At 46.2% G+C, this 22,489-nt stretch overlaps 1 protein-coding gene across 2 annotated transcripts in view; it reads left to right on the top strand.

The window, feature by feature from the left end:
• The first annotated feature begins 3,025 nt into the window (after positions 1–3,025).
• The window catches only part of MAML2 (mastermind like transcriptional coactivator 2), a 343,681-nt gene continuing 324,217 nt past the window's right edge, over positions 3,026–22,489 (top strand). Inside the window, exon 1 of one of the 2 annotated variants that reach the window (XM_072726219.1) lies at positions 3,026–3,940. In XM_072726219.1, coding sequence (XP_072582320.1) covers positions 3,428–3,940 — 513 coding nt within the window. In that variant the 5' untranslated portion in view covers positions 3,026–3,427. The remainder of the gene's footprint in view (positions 3,941–22,489) is intronic. The other variant, XM_072726220.1, reaches the window with a different exon arrangement.

The raw sequence follows: 22,489 nt of genomic DNA, 5'->3' as shown, positions 1-22,489 counted from the left end.
CTCAGTTTCCTCATTTCTGAAATGAGGTTAATAATACTAATCTTTCAAGCCTGGATTAAGGGAGATCTGTGTGAAGTACTGTGCCTGAAACAGTGATTAGTAGCTGATGTAAATGGAAATGAGGATGTGGATGATAATGATTACAGCTTGAAATTAAATGGCTGTGAAGGAAAAATGTATACGAAAGACACTCCAAAAAAGTGACTTACACCACTGATTATAATATGAAAATGTATTAAATTCCTGCTTGACAAGTTTTTAAGGTATGTCCCTGTCTAGCATGGAAATCAGAGTTTCTATCAGAAAGAAATAGTGGATTTGACTGAGGATTCTGTGTTACTAATGAAAATCAATGCTACAGCATGACTGTCAGGTGAACAGCGTTTTAAATTTAAATATTACATTTTCTCTCATCAAGTACAATTGCTGAATATAAAGTGCCCATAGTAATGGAAGATAATGTCTAATGAATACAACTTAAAATCAAATATAAAATGATCAAAACTGCTTTGACTTTTAATGACACCTCATGAGAGTGTTCTCCAAATTTGCATACCTAACAAAAATATATTTCTGCCTTTCCTCATTTGAGTAGTGAGGAACTCAGCCTTAGAAAGGCTAAGAGAAGTCGTCCAAATGAAACATTAAAAAGGTATATTCTACATCAGTATACTTGTCCCCAATTCCCAACAAACATTCCAGAACTTGTGAAAATAAAATGGACTAAAGCAGGCCAGCCTATTGGGAACTAAAGTGTAAATAAATCCAGTGGTACAACTGTTTGCATTGATTTCACCCATTCATTTCCATCCATAGGTCAGTTTGGAGAAGGACCATATGACTGAGATGGGAGAGTTGGTTTAGATTAATGAAGGCCCATTGCTTGAGACCTCAGATCCAATGACTTCCAAGTTAGGACACAGCATACTTACGGTCCTAACTATCCCAATATTGTGCTCACCTGAATGTATTCTCCATAACTGATCATGACAAGCACAATCCATTCCATACTTTGAGACCTGAAAGGCAGGACCACGTGAAGATGAGACAACAGTCTGTGTAACTGATGTATTTGGTTTGTTATTAAACTTCTTGAAACTCCACTGCTACATGTTGATTTTCCTCCTGATCTATGCAAGCCAAATAGCCACGGAGACCTCGGATCCTGCAGTTGTTTGTCATGGGTAATCTTGTATTTTCAAAGGAAAACCTTTATTGTTTTTCGTAGAACTGGTCTTGGTGATTTCACCGTCATAAAATCTTTTAACTATTCCTACCGATGTGCACTTCCCCCAGAGATCCCAGGAACAGGCAGGCAGGTGGACAGACACTCGCCTGCCCTCTGCCCCCGCCCTGCGCCCCCTCCCAGCGGCACAGACCCACCCGTCGTCCTTATTCTTATGGTGAACACTTCCTCGATGCTCCCCCAGCTCTCGCTAGGGTGCTCAGTGGTGTCATTTACAACATACTGAAACAGGAAAATGATATCCTCAGGGGGGCGTGCTGTGGGTCTGAGAGGGAAAATACATTCCCTGGCCGGGAATTTCTCGAACGCTTTGAGCCGGTGGAGCCGTCGTGTCGGGGCTGGGGAATTTCCCCCGCCTTCCCCACTCGGCCAGGCCGGGCGGAGGGAGCCTTGCGCGGCGCGGGCCCCGGGATGCACCGCTGCGGCCGCTGGGCGGACCCGCGCTCTTCCCTTGCCCTTCCCGGTGCCCGGTGCCGGGTCCCCCTCCCGTGCAGTGCCGCCCGCCGGCCGCCAGGGAGCCCCGGACCCCGTGCGCCCCCGCCCCCGCCCCCGCCCCCGGTGCCCGGTCCCCCGCTCGCGCAGTGCCGCCCGCCGGCCGCCAGGGAGCCCCGGACCCCGTGCGCCCCCGCCCCGCCCCCGCCCCGCCCCCGCCCCCGGTGCCCGGTCCCCCGCTCGTGCAGTGCCGCCCGCCGGCCGCCAGGGAGCCCCGGACCCCGTGCGCCCCCGCCCCGCCCCCGCCCCCGGTGCCCGGTGCCCGGTGCCCGGTCCCCCGCTCGTGCAGTGCCGCCCGCCGGCCGCCAGGGAGCCCCGGACCCCGTGCGCCCCCGCCCCGCCCCCGCCCCCGGTGCCCGGTGCCCGGTCCCCCGCTCGTGCAGTGCCGCCCGCCGGCCGCCAGGGAGCCCCGCGCTGCCGCCCGCGCCCGCGCCCCGCCCCCCCGCGGCCCTCGCCGCCGTCTCGCTCGCTGTCTCACTCGCCCTCTTTCTCTCCCTCTGCTGTCCGAGCACAATGAGAGCCTGTGTGCCGCCGGGACTCGGGCAGGGGAGCCGGTGTCGGCGAGGCGGCTGACAACAGACGGGAAACAGAAAGGAAAATACGAGCTACTTTTTTTCCATCCATAAAGCGGAGCGGAGCAGCACGAGAGCTAGAGGCGCATCGCTCGTTGCGGGTGCAGACCCGCAGGTCCCCCCCCGGGATGGGATGTACAAAAGTGCACAGGAAAGTGGCTGGACGGGACTCGGAGCGATTTGCTGCAAGTTTGTAAGTTCGACCGTCGTGTGTGAATCACTCTCGGAAGAGTCTGAGTGTCGGTGCCGAGCGAGGGTAGAGCCGGGCGGGCGGGCCGGGCCGGGCCGGGGGCGGGAAGGAGCGTGCGCTCGGGGACCTCGGCGCCCGCGCTCCGGCTTCAGGCGGCGCCCCCGGGCCAGGAGGCCGAGCACGGGGTGAGGGGCGGCGCCGGGGGAGCCCGGGAAAGCGCGGCCAGAGTCCGGTGACGGACACGGCCAACGACCCCGAAGCCTTCTCCGCCCTTGGGGAGGAGACCCCGTCCCGCGGCCCCCAGAGAGGAGGAGACACCCGAGCCCGGGGAAGGGAGGAAGAATCACGAGCCAACAGGCGGCCCTCCTGGGCTTGTCCATGCTGAACGCGGACTTCGAACATTTCCCGAAACGGCACGTTTCTTCTAAGCCGAGGAAAAGTCAAAGCTGCCGGTCGCGTAGCCGCGCTGGAGACGGGTTTCTGTGCAGAAACGCACCGTGAAATCTTCTCTGAGACAGCTGGGAGGGGGAGCCCGGCCCCCGCGAGTCCTCTCCATCCCCGCCGCCTGGCTGCGGCTCGGCCCGGCAAGCCCCGAACTCCCGCCCTGGCCCCAGATGCTGTGCGACGGCGCGCCCAGGGGCCCGCCAGGCTGCCGCCGCCGCCGCTCGGGGGGCCGCCGCCGTCCAGCTTCTCCGGGGCTGTCAGGTGCAGTTAGGGCCAGTTGACCAGGGCTTGCTTCCCGCTAACCCGGTGGGTGCCCTCGGCTTGCGCCCCCCGCCCACAGCCTCTCCGCGGCCCCCGCCTCCGCGGACCTCTGCCCATGTGGCCCTGAGCACGGGCTCGCGTTGCCAAAAACAGACTCGCCTGCGAGAGGCAGCGGGAGCCTCCCTCCGCCTCCGTCCCACCGGCAGCCCCGTGCCCGCTGCCATGGGGGACACAGCGCCCCCGCAGGCCCCCGCAGGAGGGCTGGCGGGGGCCCCCGGGGCGGGGCTCCTCGGGGGGGGCTCGGTCGCCCCGAGGGTGCACAGCGCTATCGTGGAGCGCCTGCGGGCTCGCATTGCCATCTGCCGCCAGCACCACCTGAGCTGCGAGGGCCGCTACGAGCGCGGCCGGGCCGAGAGCTCCGACCGGGAACGGGAGAGCACCTTGCAGCTGCTGAGCCTGGTGCAGCACGGCCAGGGGGCGAGGAAGGCTGGCAAGCACGCCAAGGCCACTGCCCCCGCGACCACCGCCACGGCGCCCGCACCGGCCCCTGCTGCCCCCCCGACGGCCGCCCAAGCAGCAGCCGCCACAGCCCCCCCGCCCCCGCCAGACTATCACCATCACCACCAGCAGCACCTGCTCAGCAGCGGCAATAATGGTGGCGGTGGTGGGATCGACGGGGAGCAGCCGCCACAAGCTTCAACCCCTGGGGACCAGAGGAACTCAGCCCTGATTGCGGTAAGGTGCCTGGTTTTCTCATGATTCTGGCTGTGGTCCGCTGGCCTTCGGTGAGGGTAGAGCTCACCTTGGCCTGGCGTGGCGTGGACAGCCGTGACCGCGGCCAAGGTGTTGGCTGTCTCCAAGGCCACCGGGTATGCAGGTCGTGCACTTTTATACTTTCACTCATCAAGTTCTGCTGGTGCTCACTCATGGCTCTTCCTACACTCATGGGGTGCTTTTGAGGCGGTAAAAAGCCGGAGTTTTCTAGAGGCTCTCTGGAGTCCAGAGGTGGCTACAGGCTGGCAAGATCCGAGCGAGCCACCGAGGAAGGCCCTGTGTCAGACCCTCCTCTTCCGGCTAGCCAGGTCTGAGTAGGCCTGACCAGCCACTCTGCAGCCCTTATGCCTAATCAGTCCAACTGATCTTCATCAGAGCCTTTTCCTTCTTTTCCCATTTCCCCTGCCCCTTTCCGAGCAGCCCTTTCTTGGGTCAAGAGACGGTAAGTGGTGCTCTCTCTATCACAGAGGAGTTCTGTGAGTGTCCCCTCAGCCAAAAGTGAAATGTGGAGAAAACATCCCAAAGACTAGTGAGGGTCTGATTTCACACGGACTCCCCCTGCCCCAGCCCAGTGCCTTGCCCAGGCGCTCTAGTCAGGTAGTGTCTGCCCGCAGCTTCCCTTGAAGTGGGCAGGCACCAAGGAAGGGGCTGTTCCCAGGCCACTGTCCTAGGAAGTACCTTGTCTTCAACCACTCCTGGCGATAGGGCATCAAACCTGAAAGTTCTGATTAAGCTTTTGGCCGGGAGTTCTTCCTCAGGGGCACAGACACACCCCATCCCAGAGGGAGTATCCAGTGTCAGTGCCAGTGGTGGTCAGGCGACTGCCTGCCGGTGCCCACATCTCCCGTAGCTTCTGGGCCAGTGGCCCTGGGCTGGAAGGTGGAGCCCTGCCCCGCAGCTCAATAGGCCGTCCGTGGGGCCCTGGAGGTTCTGTGTCAGCTCGTAGCCCAGCTCCGGTTTGCCCAAACCCTAATGAAAGTCAGCAACAGGAAACGGCCACGCGAGTCTCAAAGTACACAAAAGCCCAAAGGAGAGGAGGGCACCTCGTCGATGCTGTTTCATCCCTGACTACAGTTAACCTGTAGGGTCACGTTAGAGCTTCAAGGCCTGACTTCCCTTCCCTACCACCTGTTCCGTGGCCACCTCTCCCTGGAATTCCCTAGGAGAGCAGTGGGAGATTGTTCTGTGAAAGAGAGCTGCTGAGGTGAATGGGAGTGGGGGTTCAGGGCGGGGGCGGGGGGGAGAGGGAATCACTCGAACGGAGAGAAGAATGAGGTTTGTATGTATGTGTGTGTCACTGGTATCTGCAGCCAAAAGTATCTAAATGCCTTGATTGTCCTCAGTAAACTTATAATCTGTCTGCAAGTCTCCCAATAATACTGCTTTGTGTGCTTCACAGTCTCCTGGTAAGTGTTTCTGGGGATGATACAGGGAACGAGGCACCCAGCCTTTTTCAGTGGAGAAGAATGATCTCTGACCTGAGTGCCGAGACTGGAGGTGGCGCGCACATCCCAGCCTCTGCAAGGAAGGTGGCACGTCTGATCATGACAATGTTCTTGGGATTTTTTTTGCTTTTCTTCTACATGGAAAGCAAGTGAGGCTGGAGTGGGTAGGGGAGCTCTGGAATGTGAAATGAAACCAACCTCAGAGGTTATTGTCACTTTACCATAGTGATAGCCACACCGGGAGGAAGTGAAAGGACGGTGTCCTGCCTTTCCCGACTGAAGGCTTACAATGTGGCTGTTGTACCACTCCTGTTCTAAAAGAGAATTTGAACCCTCCTAGCCACCAACCATCTCCTAAAACACTGCTTTGGAGGAGACCCCAAGCACAGTGATGAGGAGAGGTCGGTGTGAGTTGGGACTGAAAAGAACAGTTGATTTCTGGTGGTTGCTTTTCATTGAAAACGTGTGGCATTGCAGAGGTTCACCGGCCACTCTGGGTTTGGTTATTGGAAATTCCCTTCTCCTTTTTAGCTTCTAAATTTGGAGCTTTGTTACTCAGCATGGTACTCAGAGGTGGTGATGCAAGTACTGTATTAACCTGATAACATTGTGTTTGAGGGAGGCCTGGGCATTTGGGAGTGATTCATCTAGCCCTTTAGATCTGCAGGTCCCACTTCTTGCGGGCTCCTCTTATTTTCAGAAACACAATTTAAAGGGGCCTTTGTGCAGAAATGAGTGTCAGAATTCTTAATTTCATTGCTGTGTCCGTAACCAGATTTATTTCTGGTGGGTGTGTTGAATGTAGCACTTTAATAGTTAAGTCACATGCCATAAGTGGCCATAAAGCTCCTTTGGAGAGAGGGAGAGGGAAACTGATCATCTAAAATCAGATAGTCACTGTGTCCTCAGATGAACGCTCTGGATGCTGCATACCTGCCAGTACAACACCTTGTATGTATCAGTAGTATTTGAATGTGGATGAAAGGAGAACTTCTGGTCTGTGGGATAGCATTGACTTGAGGGCTGTTATACCACAAGAAATATATAATGTCTGAGTTTTTTTGATAGGCTAAGTTTCAAGAAGAATGCAAAAGTAACTTCCAAGCCAGTTCTAATTCTCTCCACATTGAGAGCCTAATTCTGCAGCCCTTACTCAGCCAATTTCTTCGTTTCAAGTTCAAGGGAAGTACCATTGCTACAGCAACTGCAGGAACAGGGCCTTTCAGAGGGTCTGGATTATAGGGTTTTGAGCAGATCTGCATTTCTAACCACTTGGAGCAGGCTTTAGGCACTAAATCATTTTCTAGTGAAGTATGTTTGAATCTTTGAATGAACTGTGAAACTGAATAATTGCTGGTCCATGGAACAGTAAGGTTTAGAGCTTCTGCGGTTCATTATTAATCTTTCCCTTTTGCCTGAGACAGGCTCTTTTTTCTATTGCATAGACTGTGTTGCTAGGATGGATAGATAAGTGGTTCCAAGTCATCTTTGGCTTTAAAGATTATCTTTTCTCTAATGTAGTGTGGAGGAAAGAAAGCAGATCAGACAAGGAGTCTGCATGCTCGATTCTGTGCCTGCTTGATCACTAACCAGCTGGGTGACCTAGGACAAGTTACTTAGCAGTCATCTGTAAAACAGGGAGGACAATATTGCTGTCCTAGCTTGTTGAGAGAAGCAATTGAATGTGTGTTTCGGAACAGGCTTCAGGAAATATAAAGCACTACAGAAATGCAAAGCATTACCACTGGTATTACTAATAATAAACTACTAAGCAACGAATCATAATACCAGTTTTTCCAGGGATTAAAAGTATACTTAAGCTTTCAGTTGTCTGTTTTAAATGGTGAAATGGCTTTTATTGTAAATAGTGGGATTGGTATTTCAAACTGAGTGCTGCCAAGATAAGGCTGAATTATCAGTGTACTTAAGTGTTCCTGAAGGTCCCAGGAAATCCTAGTTAAAATGTGCAGTGTTGTGAAAGTGTTTGGGATCTTTGCGTGCATGTCCTTTACGGGCCTCTGCATGGACCAGAGCAGATTTGGAAAGGTGTGTCCACCAGAGCGTCTAAGGAATATTAGAAAAGTCGTTTGCACAAATGGCATGGGAAAGTTAAATATTTTGTCAACAATAGTCTAAAATGTTAATTGTTAGCTTAAGAAAGTCAAACAAGTTAAATCATTGCTAGAGTTCTCTGGTTATTTTTAACTGATAATAATCAAGTTTCCAATTGACAATTCATAATCTGAGAGCTCTAAGTGGGGGGTTGAGAACAGAAACAGTTCATTGGCCAGATCTGGGTGTCTGTAGCTGTCTACATGATAAATATCCTCCCCAGAACAGTGATAGGAGTGTTTACATTATTTATGTATGCAGCCATCATTTCCTTAAGAACTGACCTATTTTTGTTCTGTTTTCCAGAACAAAGTAATAACGGGAGAGTTCTTATCTCTCCAGGACCTTCCTACCACTTCTTTCAAGTAAATATAAGATCCCACAAAGGCAAAAGAGTTCAAGTGGAGAGAGAAGTTGGTATATAATCCTTTATCAAAAATGGGCAGAAAGCTGGCTTTGATGGCAGGGGCTGTTATAATGTCAACCAAGATGCCCTGCTTGTTTGGGTCAGTGTTTGTTTATGGAAGGCATTTGAAATAATGTCCTCATTAGGTGATGTTTTTCAAACCTTAGTGTTCTAAACCTTAAGGTTTAATATTGTGTGGCTTCCCTATGCCTGTAAACCTTTCTTTCCTAAGGACCAAGATAAACATGGGTTTCAGATGTTCTAAGATATAATAATTAAATATGATTAAAAGAGCAGCTATGATTAGCTGTTCTTGTTTTTAATTGTTGTTGTATGTATTTGTTTTTAGTGCTGCTATTTAATCTCTAAAAGCCTGGATAGAAATTAAAAAACAAAACATCAGTTCTGCCATGCATGGCAAGTAAGCTATCCCGAATGTATTCTACTACTTCCCTGTTCTTTAATCCAGGCCTTTATATGTCCAGGCCTTCTATAGGCTGGATCATGTTTAATGAAACAGTTCCAAATTCTTTCTTCGTTTTCATTCTAATTTCCCTCATGCTCAAACAGGCTCTGTGGGAGAATATCGAGAAATATGGCTAAAGTCTCTGCTCGCTCCCCAGGCCACTGGGGACATCAAGACCACTTGGATAAAGGAACAGTGCAAGTACTAACTAGGTAGGATGGACCAAAACTGATGTAGAAAATCAGAAGAAAAAAGGAATAAATATTTAGTGAGCCCTAGATGTATCAGGCACTTTTATGTTTTATATAATACCTTAAAAAACATACACACACAAACCTGGTGAATGAGCAACATTTGCCCCACTTCTCAAATAAGGAGGCTGAGGCTTTAGTGAAATAGCAAATGGAGGAATGTAGCACATAGATTTTATCTGTTGACCAGTAGTCAGATCCCACTTCACACCTACTATCTTTATGAACTAGAAATAATCTTATTCTTCTTGGGCATCGGTACCTTCACCTGGAAAACAGAGCCAGTGTTCCTAAGCAGAACAGTCAGCACAGAGCCCCGACACACAGTAGATGCTCAAAACGTTGAGTCCTGTCAGGAGTTGGTAGGAGAGAGCATGAAAGCTGGCTCAGGGAGAGCTTTGTGTGGGTCCCCAGTGGGGCCTCAAAAGAGGGTGCGTGTGGAAACGTGGGTAGGAGTGGCTAGGTGCAGATGGGTATGAGCATCAGGTGTGGGACAGAGTGGAGCCTGCCTGGCAGCACTGGGTGTAAGTAGTGAGGTTGATCCACTGCCCGGAGGGGCCAAAGCTCTGGCCAGAGTACATCAGTAACCCTGGAAAATGGTAGAGTGAGGAAAGCTCAAAGGAGTCAGCATCTCTGAAGCAATAATAATTCTTCATACACTTGAAGACAAGTATTACACTTCTCCTCCAGCAGCCTCTTCTCAGAGCACATTGCCTAGGTGTTCTGTATCACCTATCCTCAAGTCCCTTGAGCTGCTTAATGCCTTGCTATTTACACACTTCCCTTATTCCTGGTGAATTATATACAACATGACATGGCCTTTGGTTCAGGAAGGAGATGGGTTTAAGAGCATGCTAGCTAGACACAGGAGAGAAGCTAAAAGAAGCAGTACTGAGGACACAAACCTCTCTTCCTGGCTGGCCAGGCCTTCCAGGGCCAGGAAGAATTGCCCTGGGGCAAAAGTGTGTTCTCTTGATGTATAAACTTATCTTTCTGACAGATGAGTTTGCTCATTTACAAAACTTGGAAAAAGTCTTTTCATTTAAGAAAATAATTGTGAGCAGAAGGTAATGTGAAGCTGTGGTTCCAGATTACCTTTGAGATCTTGCTTGCTTGCTTGCTTTTTAAATGCAGATGTGTTCCATATCTTTGACTTGCCCTGAGGTTCAGTGGGATATCTTTTCCCCAATTTGGTCCATGTCTACATGGCACGGGTAAGGTACCCTATGGAATATATGGCAGAGGAGAAAAAACAATACTTTATGATTGAAGGCATGATGTTGGGATGCGGACCATAGCGAATGGGGCCCCTATCTATAGCTGCCAGCTTCGACCCTTTTCTACACGTATCTAAGGAGCAGATGAGAAAGAATCAAAGCTGTTCCATTTCCTTATAGAGGGGACGAAAAGAGATGTTCACATATTCTCCACAAGTCTTAAAGAAGGCTAGAGAGTTGGGTCCTGCCAAATTGCTGAAGGAATGACTAGGAAATGGGCAAATAGCAGTATTTACATGCACTGTGTTCTCCATGGGTCTTAATAATTTTAGCAGAAGTCCTGAAATTTTATATCAGATTGTGGACACGGGTGCTTTATAGAGTTTGGAAATTATCTGTTAATTTGATAAAGAATTGTTGTGCAGTAATTCTCTGCCATGAAAGTTCATGTATCCAGGGTCAGCAATTTGATACAGCCTTTGCCCTCTTTGTATTTACAGCTAAGAAATGTGTGGGTAGGGTTGGAAATAGAATTGTGAAAGTTCACTTAAGGAGGCAAGGGGGCAATGTTAAGAGCCTGGGATCAGAGGTGAGACTACCTGGTTTCAGATCACAACTCTACCACTTGGTTAAGTAAATTAAACTCTCCTGCCTCAGTTTCCTCAGATATAAAATGGAATGATATTAATAGAACTACTTCGGATTGTTGATTAAATGAGGTTATTGCCTGACACCTAGTAGAGGCTCAATAAAATTTCACTGTTGTTGTTATTGTGAAAAGTAACATACCTGAGTCAGATTCGTGTTTTTTTCCAGTTCAGGATTCCATCTTTAGAATGTATCAGAGATATTTTGTAGGGGCATGGCCTTTTTCTTTAATATTAATTAAAATGGTTAGTGATGGATGCCATTTCATCCGGTTTCCTGAAATAATTTAAAATGGAGATGTCATCTGGGATAGATTTACATTTCCCTGGCATGGGTTTTAATAGGGTTCTTCTTGAGAACAGGGTCAATTAATGTCCCTTCCATTCCTGGGATTCTAGGACCTCTGATCTAGAACTTAACTAGAGTGTTTATTTGACTTCTTCTGGAATAGAGGCCAGGTTTCCATTCAGTTGCCTAGCAAGTGTGGGATGTAGGCTTTGTGGGTAAATGAGAAATTTAAACCGTTATTGAGAGTTTGGAATCATTAGAACTGATTAGTCCAAATTTACCAATTTAACTGAATTATTAATTCAGACTGATGAAGAATTCTTAAGTGAATCTGGTCACAGAGTCACAAGGAGTTAGAAGTTCCCTGCTGTGGAGATTTAAAATTATGCTTTTGAAAGCCAGGTCCTTGGCTCAAGTCACTAAGGAATCCGTTAACTCACTGCAACCTCAAATGAACAGCAACAGGACTTTGTCCTCTTCCCAACCTGGACCTGGAACATGTGGAAAATTTCGTGCCTCGATGTGGTTCTTAGCTTAGAATCTCTTCTTTGCTCGGTAACCTCCTAAAGGTTGATTCTGTAAGAAACATGAGGAAAATATTGCCAAGGCTTCAAAGCAAGTTTTGTTGAGGATAATTCTTAATCAAAAGCATGATGTTTTGCTGAAGGTGACAGGTTAAGAATAGGAATAGTCTTGTTGGGTGGATGATGTCTGGGCAAGGATGGATTTATTGGTTCTAACTCAGAACAAAGAATGTAGTCAAATTTTTTTTGTTAGTGTGTTTATTCTCCATCATTTACACTTAATTCCCATCTTCCTCTTGAAGTGTAATATGCTTAGAAAATGTAGAGTCAACCTTATGTTGGGTTTCTTTTGTTTTATATTATTTTACCAGGGTTCTTGCTTCCTGAATCGTCATGGCCCGTTCGTATGTTGATAGGAAATCAATCACATCATGGTTTTACAAATCCTCTTCCATCAGAAATGTGGCTCAGTTTTATTTGTGGGCCTTTCCCAGCAACACTGGTAACTGTCACCCACCTGAAGTCCACCCACCTGGAATTCCTCATTGTAGGACAATGTTCTCTTCAGGTGGTTCTGTTGGATTTGAATGGAAAGTTAATTACATGCCTGGTTTTGGTTTAGTTTGTTTTGGTTTTCTCCTTTTCTGAAAATTTACTTCAGGCAAAAGTTTGCAACAACGTCTAATAATGTACCAGGAATCTTTGGGGTACACAGGATAATCTCTTAAAGCCGTGGTAACCAGAGTGCAAAGGAGTGGCTTAATCGAATACAGAATGTACCTGTACTGTGTCTTTGGAATGATGATTACCATACTTAAGAATGTACACTGCTCATCTCTGGAGGTCTCTGGAGTCTAGATTACGTAAAAATAAAAGCATTCTCTGGCTAAGCAGGTGAGAAACTTAGTTTTTTATTGGTACTCTTGTTCACCTAAGTGGACCAATACTCACTAAACCAGCTAAGGCTTGCACATCTGATTGCCACACTGCACTATGTAATTTCAGACAACAAAAGCATATGCTAATGGTGTTATCCCATTTGGTTGTTTCACAGAAGTGTTGAAAAAGTACAAAGTACAGACCAAAGAGTAAACAGGAAGAGCAGCGGTCCTCCTGACAGAAACAGCAGGCGGAGGCAATAGTTCAGTGAAGTTTGTGCCCAAGTCCTGTAGCCACTGCACCAGAGAGACCTTCTTTTTCTCACTTAGATTCTTTGCATGGGGATCTGTTTGCAGGCTCAGTCCCCCGGAGAGAGATTCTGAACTGTCTTTGTGCTAAATTAAACATTAGTTTTCTCCTTGGGAACTTGATCTTCCATAGATAGGCAACAATATCTTTCTGAGAGAGTTCCCAGCTAACCATTTCCCTCAGGAAGAGAGCAGCTCAGGAGCCTTTTCACCTCCACCGTCTGCTTAGCTGGTGTAAGTGTGTGTTGCATAGGAATTGTTGTGCACAACAACAATAGTTCTCCTAACTAGGTCTGGAAGCCTTTAGAGCAAGGACTTGTACTCTAATCCTTGGTATAATGCTGGAGGACCCAAGCTGGCTTAGCATGTAATAAATGCAAGTGGTCAGGGCAGCACCCAGGTCATGGAAGATTGTGAAGGCAAAATCTTTCAGGAGCAAAGGAGTTTCCTTTGCTCACTGCCTCCCAAATCCTGTAGCCACAGCAATGAAAGGGAGGATGCTAAATACAAGCCTTCTCATCTCTGGTCATTCCTCATCTCCATCCTGCCCAGCTCCCAAGAGAGCCAGTTCATACTGATCTGAAAATAGGATGTTATTCTATCAATGTATAGGGTAGCATAAGCCTTTAGAGAGAAAACAGACCAAATTCTTTATTCACAGATGAGAAAATTAAAGCCTATTTAAAAGAGTAGTAGAGGCTGGACAAGAACCCAAGTTTACTTTCTGGGTTATAAAGAGCTGTCCTTTTATTAAGGACTTTTTTTTTTAAGATCTATTTAGTTATTTGAGAAAGAGAGAGAGAGAGAGAGCATGTGTGGTGGGGGGAGGAGTACAGGGAGAGGGGGAGAGAGAGTCTCAAGCACACTCCCCGCTGAGCACAGGGGGCTCCATCTGGGGCTTGATCTCCCCACCCTGAGATCATGACCCTGAGATCACAACTTGATCTGAAACCAAGAGTCAGACACTTAACCGACTGTGCTCACCCAGGTGCCCTTTATTAAGGACCTTTTTACAAATCTATAAAAACAATAGGGGCAATTTGGGAATTTCTGTTAACATATTGGTAGTAGAAAAAGCAGGGAGTTTAGAGCCTACTAGATTGTCTTCTAATGATCACAGTGATTCCCTCCTACATGCCCCTTCATAATATGACTTTACTACTCCTCTCATTGAAAACTAGATGCCATCGCTGCCCCCCTTCCGAATCTTGAATGGCCTTGTGACTTGTTTTAACCGGTAGAATGTGACAGAAATGACACTGTGCTACTTGTGAGAATGAACTTTAAGAAGCCCTCCTTGACTCAACATTTGTTAAGAGGGAGAGCCTTATGTTAAGTGTTCTTACCACAAATAATAGTAAAATAATGAAGAGGTCAGGAGAAAAGTTTGGGAGGTGATAGAGATGGTTATGGCCTTGATGGTGGTGACCATTTCAGGGGTGTACACTTACCCCATACTTACAGAGTTGTGTATATTAAATATGTATAGCACTTTATGTGTCAACCATACCTCAGTAAGGCAGTTAAAAAAAAAAAGAATCTTTTTGGGGCACTAGACCACCACACAGAGGACTTCATGTAGCCAGCTAAAGAGTGAGTGTCCACATGCAGAGGACCAAGGCACCCCTGTTCCTGACCAGCAGCAGCTGCCAACACGAGAATGAGGCCCCCTTGGGCTAGCCAGTCCTCTGACGTAGTGTAGCCCCATGAGTGAGTGAGCCCAGGTGAAATCAACAGAGGAACCATCTAGCTGGCCCAGAGAATCAAGGGAAATATCACATCAAAGTTTGCAGCTAGAAGGTTTTTGGGGTGGTTTGTAACTTGGCAAAGGTCAACTGAATCGGAGCTGGAAAACCTTAGCAGGGGCGATGGCTGCCCCTTTTGAGCTGCATTCCCCCCTGCACTGGGTTACTTAACATCTCTGAGACTCATTTTCTGCTTTTTACGGTGATAGAAACTGTCTGGAAGGTTGCGAGGATTAAATGAGATAATACATGGGAGCACCTTGCATATGGCCTAGCACACGGTTGAGTTCAGGAACATTAGTTTCCTTGCTTTCTCCTCTGTCACTGGGCTCTAATTTGAGCCCTCCTTCCTTTGTCATCTTTGTCACTCTCAGTGTGCATCGACATTCTTCTAGGCTCCCCCAGCTCACCGTTCCTCTGAACAGCAATTTGTTTTCTCCCTCCTGGATAATGGCCTGGTGCTGTCATTCCTCCTAACTACCAAATTTCCAGCATTCTTGTTACGCTCCAGAGAACACATCTGCCTTCGGTAGTCTACCCTTAAAATAGAAAAGGGTTAACCTCATAAAGATGTCACTCCCCTTGTACTGCGATGCTGCCCTTGGGAGATTCAAACAGCATAGCAAATATAGATGGGCGATGTAATTGCATTCGATCTTCTAGGTCACAGAAGACTTTGCAACCTACAACAGCGTACAGGGGGAAAGTAAGCATGTTCCATCTTGAAGAGTGGTGTTTCGGAACTCTTTTCTTCTTCTCTTCTTCTTCTCCTCCTCCTCCTCCTCCTCCTCCTCCTCCTTCTTCTTTTGGTTGCACATTGTTCTGAGTCCCTCATTTTTTTTCCATCTTATACTTCAACAATAAGTGAATAAACAAAGAGGAAGGTGATATAGTGACACTATATTCTACTTAATATACTTATTAGTGATATGGTGCCAGAGTTCTGGCCTAGGAATTGGATGTTGAAGGTCTCTAGTGATACTAACTAGTAGGACAACTGAGTCAAGTCCTTTTACCTCCTTGGTACTTGCTTTCCTTCTTGGAAAAATCATAAAGGCCACCTGGTGAATGGCTTCTATCACCTCACAGGCGCTCCTGTTGGGTGGATATCCTTTGAATAAGTTCCCTGGTATTTCACTTTGGTTTTTCACTTTTCAGGCTGTCCTTCAATGTATCTGTTAGGAAGAACTGAGAGAAGGAAAGGTGGCAAGGGGGAGGAGGTTTTGTTTTTTAAAGGAAATGCTAATGAGGAGGGTCTGAAGTAATCTTGGGAGCAAGGTCCAGTTGTGGCAAAGGGCGAGCGCCCAGCCCTATTAATTGCTTAACGCTCTTCCTGGGTGTCATGAACAGATCACTCCATATCTGACCCTGTTTGTTGGAGTTTAGGGCTCCAGGATGAAAAACACAGTTGTAGGCCTAGAGTTTGGCTCATTAACTTTATTTTGAGAGGAAGTACTGGTTTTGTCTGCCCAGATTATCCCAGCTACCCATGGAACATTTCTGGGGGCGAAGGAGATCCCCACATGAGTACCCCTGTGAAATAATTCATGAAATCTAAAATGTGAAACAAAAAGGAAAATATTCTTACAGAGCCTGCCTTCCTTAGGAATTGATTAATCTGTCTCTCTCTCTCTTGTATACACACGATTGGAAAGCACAGATTAATGGATGGGATTTTATATGTGTCACCACTTCGTTTTAAAAATATGTTTCTGCTTTAAAGAGGAACTACAAAAGAGAGTCACCGAGAAATTGGTCTGGGGGAGGGGAATTCAATCCACTGCCTCATTTTTTTTTCTTCTTATCACTAAAACCCTAAGCAGAGAGTGTAATCACCTATTTCCCAGGGGCGGCCATAAGCCCTTAAAACTCAGATCTGTTTAGGGATTTAATAGAACTGGAAAAAAGGAATGTACAGGATCTGCTCCAAACAAATCCACCGAGAAAAATTTACCCAACCAAATATTAAATCTAGAGGATTTCTTTGATAGCATAATTCCCACCCTGCCTAGCTCTTGATCTAGTTAGAGCATAGCTCTGCATATTGCATCTTTATAATTTGTAGACTCTCAGGTCTGTGGATCCCAACTTGGACTCCAGGCCAGTCCAGTGCTTTTTTTTTTTTTTTTTTTTTTCCACAAAGCAAGATGTAACTAGCAGGAAGCCAAGAGGGTCATTTGGTTGGGGCTGTCGTTTCATTTTGTTTCCAAGGGTACTCAGCTTCATTATCTGTTAGACTGCAGCCTTAGAGATGGTGACTTTTTCCTACTAACTTTAAACTCCCTAGTTTTTCTAGGGACCCAGATCCCCAACACATGTGTGCATGCACACACCCCTCCCCATATATGTTTTTTTTTTTTTACCATGATTGTTAACAAGTTGGTTACAAGGGTGACTTACCAAGAAAATAGAATGAAGAAATACGTTAAAGAGTATGGGAAAGAAGATCAGTTTTTAAGGAAATTGCTCCAGAAGACAAGAGTATGCCAAATTGCAGAAACTAAGAAAGAGAACATTGTATCACAGTGGTTAAGTGTTGAGTGACAAGGCACCTCCATTCTGGTCCAAGTTTTACTGCTAAACTAACAGAATGACCTTTTGGCCCGTCACCCCTCCTTTGCTTGTTAGTTTCCCCATCTGCAACCCAAAAATGTTGGATTCCATAGCACATTGCTTGGCTGGATTGTTCTTGGCATATAGGATTCAGCTCAAATATCACCTGCTTGGAGAGACCTCCCTGGCTACCCTAACTCATGTACACACATGATTGATCAAATCGCTTTCTCTTTCCTCTTTTCCTATTACTACAAAGGTGTTGTCTTCATAACTTTTATCACTATCTGAATTTATGTCACTTCCTTGTTTATTGGGTGCATTTCCTATCCTCCCCTCCAGGAACATTAGCTCCTTGAAACCAGGAAGCTTGTCAGTCTTGTTCACTACACGTGTCCTAGGCCCTAGCAGTTTCTGGAGCATTTTGGGTCCACAGTAAATATTTGTTGAGCAAATGACCAGATCAATGGCTTTTAAACAAGAGATGTCTTATGAGTCTTTCAGGAATGAAGGTACCAAAGAGAGGTGAAAGAACATGCAATGGGCCTCCAAAGGACTCACCTCCTGTTTGATTATGCATTATATATATATATATATATATATATATATATATATATCACACCAAGTTTTTAATCATACTAAGGTATATACATATATATACACGTGTGTGTGTGTATATATATATATATATATATATATATATATATATATTTACTTATTCAGGTCATTTATTAAGAGCAAAAGCCGGGCCATCCCATCTGTGTGATATTGCAACATGAAAAATCACATACATCCTAAGGAGACCCCCAGGACTGAGAACCTTTCAATAGTATAGAGCCATAGATTACAAAATTAAAATACAAATGATCCCCCAAATTTGGCAGGAAATGAGTACAGTATGAGGAGGGTTGGAATGGAAGGGCACTTGCTTTTTGATAAGGCAGTTACAAAATGGAAAACAAACCCACATCCCGAAAACATTCTGATGGGCATAATGGATAGCAGACACGTGAAACCGAGGTCCTGTACAATCCTCTGTCACTGGCATATCTATAGGTTTATGTATAGAAATGCCTTTTTTTTTTTTTCTTTAAAGATTTTATTTGTTTATTCATGGGAGACACAGAGAGAGAGAGGCAGAGACATAGGCAGAGGGAGAAGCAGTCTCCCTGTAGGGAGCCCGATGTAGGACTCGATCCCAGGACCCAAGGATCACGACCTGAGCCAAAGGCAGACGACGCTCAAGCACTGAGCCACCCAGGTGCCCCAGGTGTAGATATGCCTTAATGTGATTAAAAACATGATTCCATTGCTACAACCATTTGAAAGACACAAGAACATGATAATCATTTCAGATTTTTCCCAGACTGAAACTCTAAAGCCCAGCCTCTCATCAGTAACAAACATCCGCATAAGGGTAAGGATGATGGAGTAGAGGTTGCATACTGAGTGACTGCTATACGCTGGGTCCTGTGTTAGTCCTTTGTGCCACATGGGAGAGACCAAGTTCTTATTTGGTGGAATTTATATTTTAAAGAGGGTGGGGTGAGGGAGGACAGAGTATAAAACAAACAACACAATGAGATAAATGCAACTAGTGATACAGCACACACCTCTTTGTTCTTTAAAGCAGCTGATTGGATATTGATTTGGATTAATTAAACAGAAGCATATCTGGGAAACGCTTCAGGAAGTAGAAAGTGATAAGCATAAAGAAACAACTACCCTTGGAGTAGGAGATGGGCTTCTTTGCCAGGTCCTGGACCACCGCCTGCACAGTGATCTCCCCTGTCCAGGCGGTGTGTGGCTTTCCTCTATGCAGAATGCTGGTTCCCATGCTCCTCGGGAGGAAGGTGGTCATACCAGCATCTTCTGTGCCTCGGAACTCTTGTGATCATTTCCTTAGAAGTCACTGAGATTTGAGAGTTAAAGAAAAACTACTGACAGGCACCCTTTGAGGAAAAGAAGAATATTGCCCCTCCTTAGCAAGAGAAAACAAATAGGAAATTAACATCGGGACCAAAAGGAAGTAGAGGCATAGTAGGTTCTCAGGAGGAAGGTTAGAACAGTAACTGGTCTTTGCAATTATTATAATAATATCCCCCTACCTGGACACAACCAATATTACCCACACAGAAACCCTGTGCTATAAATAAGGCAAATGCATGGGGCGCCTGGGTGGCTCAGTTGGTTAAGTGTCCAATTCTTGATTTTGGCTGAGGTCATGATCTGAGGATCATGAGATCAAGCCCCCCGTTGGGCTCAGTGCTGAGTGAGGAGCCTATGTAGGGTTCTCTCTAGCCCTCTGCCACTTCCCCCTCTAAAACAATAAATAAATAAATAAATAAATAAATAAATAAATAAATAAATAAATAAGTAAATAAGGCAAGTGCAGCTTTTTAAAATTTTGCGAATGAGAGACAGACTCAGAGAAGTTGAGAAATGCTAATATCTTACTTTTGAATAACAAATTTGCAGTTTACAAAGTATGGACACACATATCCAGTTGTTCTCTGGGGTATTATTATGCATTTTAGAGACTGGTAAGGGACTCAAACTGGCCAGCACTAACTCTGCAAGTGAGCAAACATTACCCTCCTGATCCATGGGACTGTCTGCCCGGGGCGCACAGCTTTCAAAGTTGAGGAATCAAGTCCCAAATACATCACCGAATTTGCATCTAAGATGAGGACATTTTATGTCCTGCACTTCCAGAAGCATACCCACACATAATTTGAAGCAATGACTCTCCTAGAAAGAATGGCAATCATGAATGGAATGAGGATGTCAGACACCCGGGGCACATCAAATCTACAATAAGAGAGGCTGAAAAGGGGGAGTCATGTTTTGTTTTGTTTTTTTTCTTTTTAAAAATCAATTTGTAAGAAGCCAAGTCAAGGTGAAAGAACTGTTTTAAATTTGTGAAAGCCCACACTTTGCTACCCATGTTTCTTGTGGATCAAGTGAGCCACCTCATAGGTCTGGAGAGGGAGGGTTACAAGGTTGTTATGAATAGAAACTTGATCTGAATCAGAGAAGCAGATTTGTCTCTGTAACCAAGATTGGTCTAAGTTTTTCTCTGTGCTGTTGCTTACTTTGGAATGAGTATCTTTGATGGAACTTAAGGGAGAGACCTACAGCTCTTTGCTGAAAAGTGATTTCGAATCTATTCAGATCCAGGTTGAATCTGTTTTTCATGCTGATGGGTGTTTTCTCATTACCTGGAGAAAGTGCAAGAGTTCATAATTGATGGCATTTTCCTTCAAAGTGGAGTTGTACCTTATTTATCTTCGTATTTCTAGGGGACAGTAATGCCAGATATGTAGTAAGCAAGCATTTTACCAATGTTTGTTGAAATTAAACTGTGGTGAGCATGAATTTTTAAAGGATCCCAATCCTTTACATTTTTCTGACTAAATGTACCTTACACCTGATGTGAAACACTGACCTTGAAGATTTCCTTTTGGTTCAGGGTTTGTTTTGTTTTGTTTTGTTTTTAAAACACCTTCATTAAGTATTTACTCCGTCAGGCACTCTTCTAAGTGTTTTTAGAATATTAACTCATGTGTCCTCACAATCACATGGTGAACTAGGTACAATCTTATTTCCATTTGACAGATGAGGAAGGAACGTGCCCAGATCACTCAGCCACGAATGGTAGAGGCAGTATTTGAACAGAGTGGGATGTTGCCACCTCCCGTGTGTTTAGTTATAGTCTCCTACTGCGTATAGAAGGTCATTACACAGATAATCTCAGACTCCAGCTCACACACGACCCAGGCCTCAGTTTGGAAGCCCATGTGCAGCAAGACATTTGAAAGTCAGTAGTGAGTAAAGCTAAGACATTGGGGATTTTGTTTTTGTTTTTAAATACTTTATTCATTTATTTGATGGGGGGGGAGAGAGAGAGAGAGAGAGAGAGAGAGAGAGAACAAGAACAAGAAGGGAGAGAGAGAGAAGCAAGCTCCCTGCTCAGTGGGATTGAGAGATGACAAGGGGCTCCATCCCAGGACCCCAGGATCATGACCTGAGCTAAAAGCAGACAGACGCTCAACCACTGAACCAGCCAGGCGCCCCAAGCTGACTCATTGCTAGAGGTGCAGATGAAATTCAGAATGAATGTCTAGGGGCTACAGATTACTCTCTGAGACCGTTTCCAGGCTCTTGTTTTTTTCAAGAGGTGGAACACACGTGAATATGTAGAATCTGTGAGTGACAAATAGGTTTTGACTTGCATGGAAGCAGAGGTTGGTAGTAACCACGTGGAGAGCTATGAGGAGGATTATAAGGTGATATCCAAGCTTGGTGGGAAGGGGGCCATGGTGGTTCATTATTGTTAACTGCCATGGGCAGAGAGAAGGCAACATGGTGACAAGTCCCTGGAATGGATTCTTCGGGATCAGGAACCCAGATCTGGAGGGTCTTAAATATAGATTTCTGATGAAATGTCAACTCTTCCCATGGAGGAAAATGTCAATTTTCCATGGAGGAATGCTCAAGTGGTATCTAATGATACCCCTTTATAAAGTCAGGTTTAAATAGGTTAAATAAATTGTAACTTTAGGCTCTAAGTGCCTTGAAGATTGGTAAGCTCCTTGAAGGCATTAGAACCTCTGTTCTCTTGGGATGTCTGGGTGGCTCAGCGGTTGAGCATCTAACTTTGGCTCAGGGTCCCGGGATCGAGTCCTGCATCGGGCTCCCTGCATGGAGCCTGCTTCTCCCTCTGCCTGTGTCTCTGCCTCTCTGTCTCTCTCATGAATGAATAATAAAATATTCTAAAAGAAGAAAAAAAGAGAAACCTCTGCTTTCTGTGAGAGCTCAGGGAAGGCGACTGAGTTTGTTTGTTTTTTTTCAGTATTGTCTGAAGTGCAGTGCGAACTTGGCTTCGTTCCCTCCCTGACTTGACCCGGATGGCCCCTGAGCCCCTTTCCTGTGGAAGTCCTGCAGCTACCATCACTCATGATCAGTGCTCTGAGGAAGGTCCATTTCTGGGAGAAGCAGAGACAGCGACAGCAGGGAAATGAGAAAGTGACACCCCAAGCAGGAGACCGCCAGAACTTTCTTTGGGGAATCAAATTCTGCCACAGCTGCCTCTGAAAACAAAAAAGCTTAACAGCCGTGTATTGCGGTCTGATGTCCAAGCTCCCCTTTAGGCACCCAGACTAGAGAAGCGAGTAAGACAAGTTCTGTGCTCTCTTAGGAAATGCTTTCTTATCAGTAGCTTCCTTCTCCCTGGCAAGTAATGACATGACATCTTGAGTATGGGAACCCTCTGAATTGAATGTGGAGTTTTGTGTGATGGCATCTGTGCTTATTCAGTGTGGGCAGACTCCACCGTTGGTCAGGTTCTCCGAGGGCCAAAGGACCTGAGGGTGAGGCTCATGGGGCTGAGAAGAAGAATCCACCAAAATGAGGCCAGTGCAATCACTCCACACAGAGTGGCCAGTCTTAGGACATCCCAGAATTTCCTCTTTTTGTATATCCGTTCATTCTAGGATTGGGAATCCTAAGAGAAAGAACACATAGCTTTCTTCATGCCTCACATACTTCCTTCACCTTGGGCTGTTGTTGTCTATTTTGTTATCTACCTAAGCATTTTTCCTCTTTTCTAAAAAGCAAGCGGCCCCACAGCAGCAGCTGAGCTTTTTTTTTTTTTTTTTTTTTAAGA

This window comes from Vulpes vulpes, chromosome 11 (assembly GCF_048418805.1).
Source record: "Vulpes vulpes isolate BD-2025 chromosome 11, VulVul3, whole genome shotgun sequence".
Taxonomy (NCBI): domain Eukaryota; kingdom Metazoa; phylum Chordata; class Mammalia; order Carnivora; family Canidae; genus Vulpes; species Vulpes vulpes.
The sequence above is the reverse complement of the archived record's forward strand: the minus strand, read 5'-3'. Positions and strand labels throughout refer to the sequence as shown.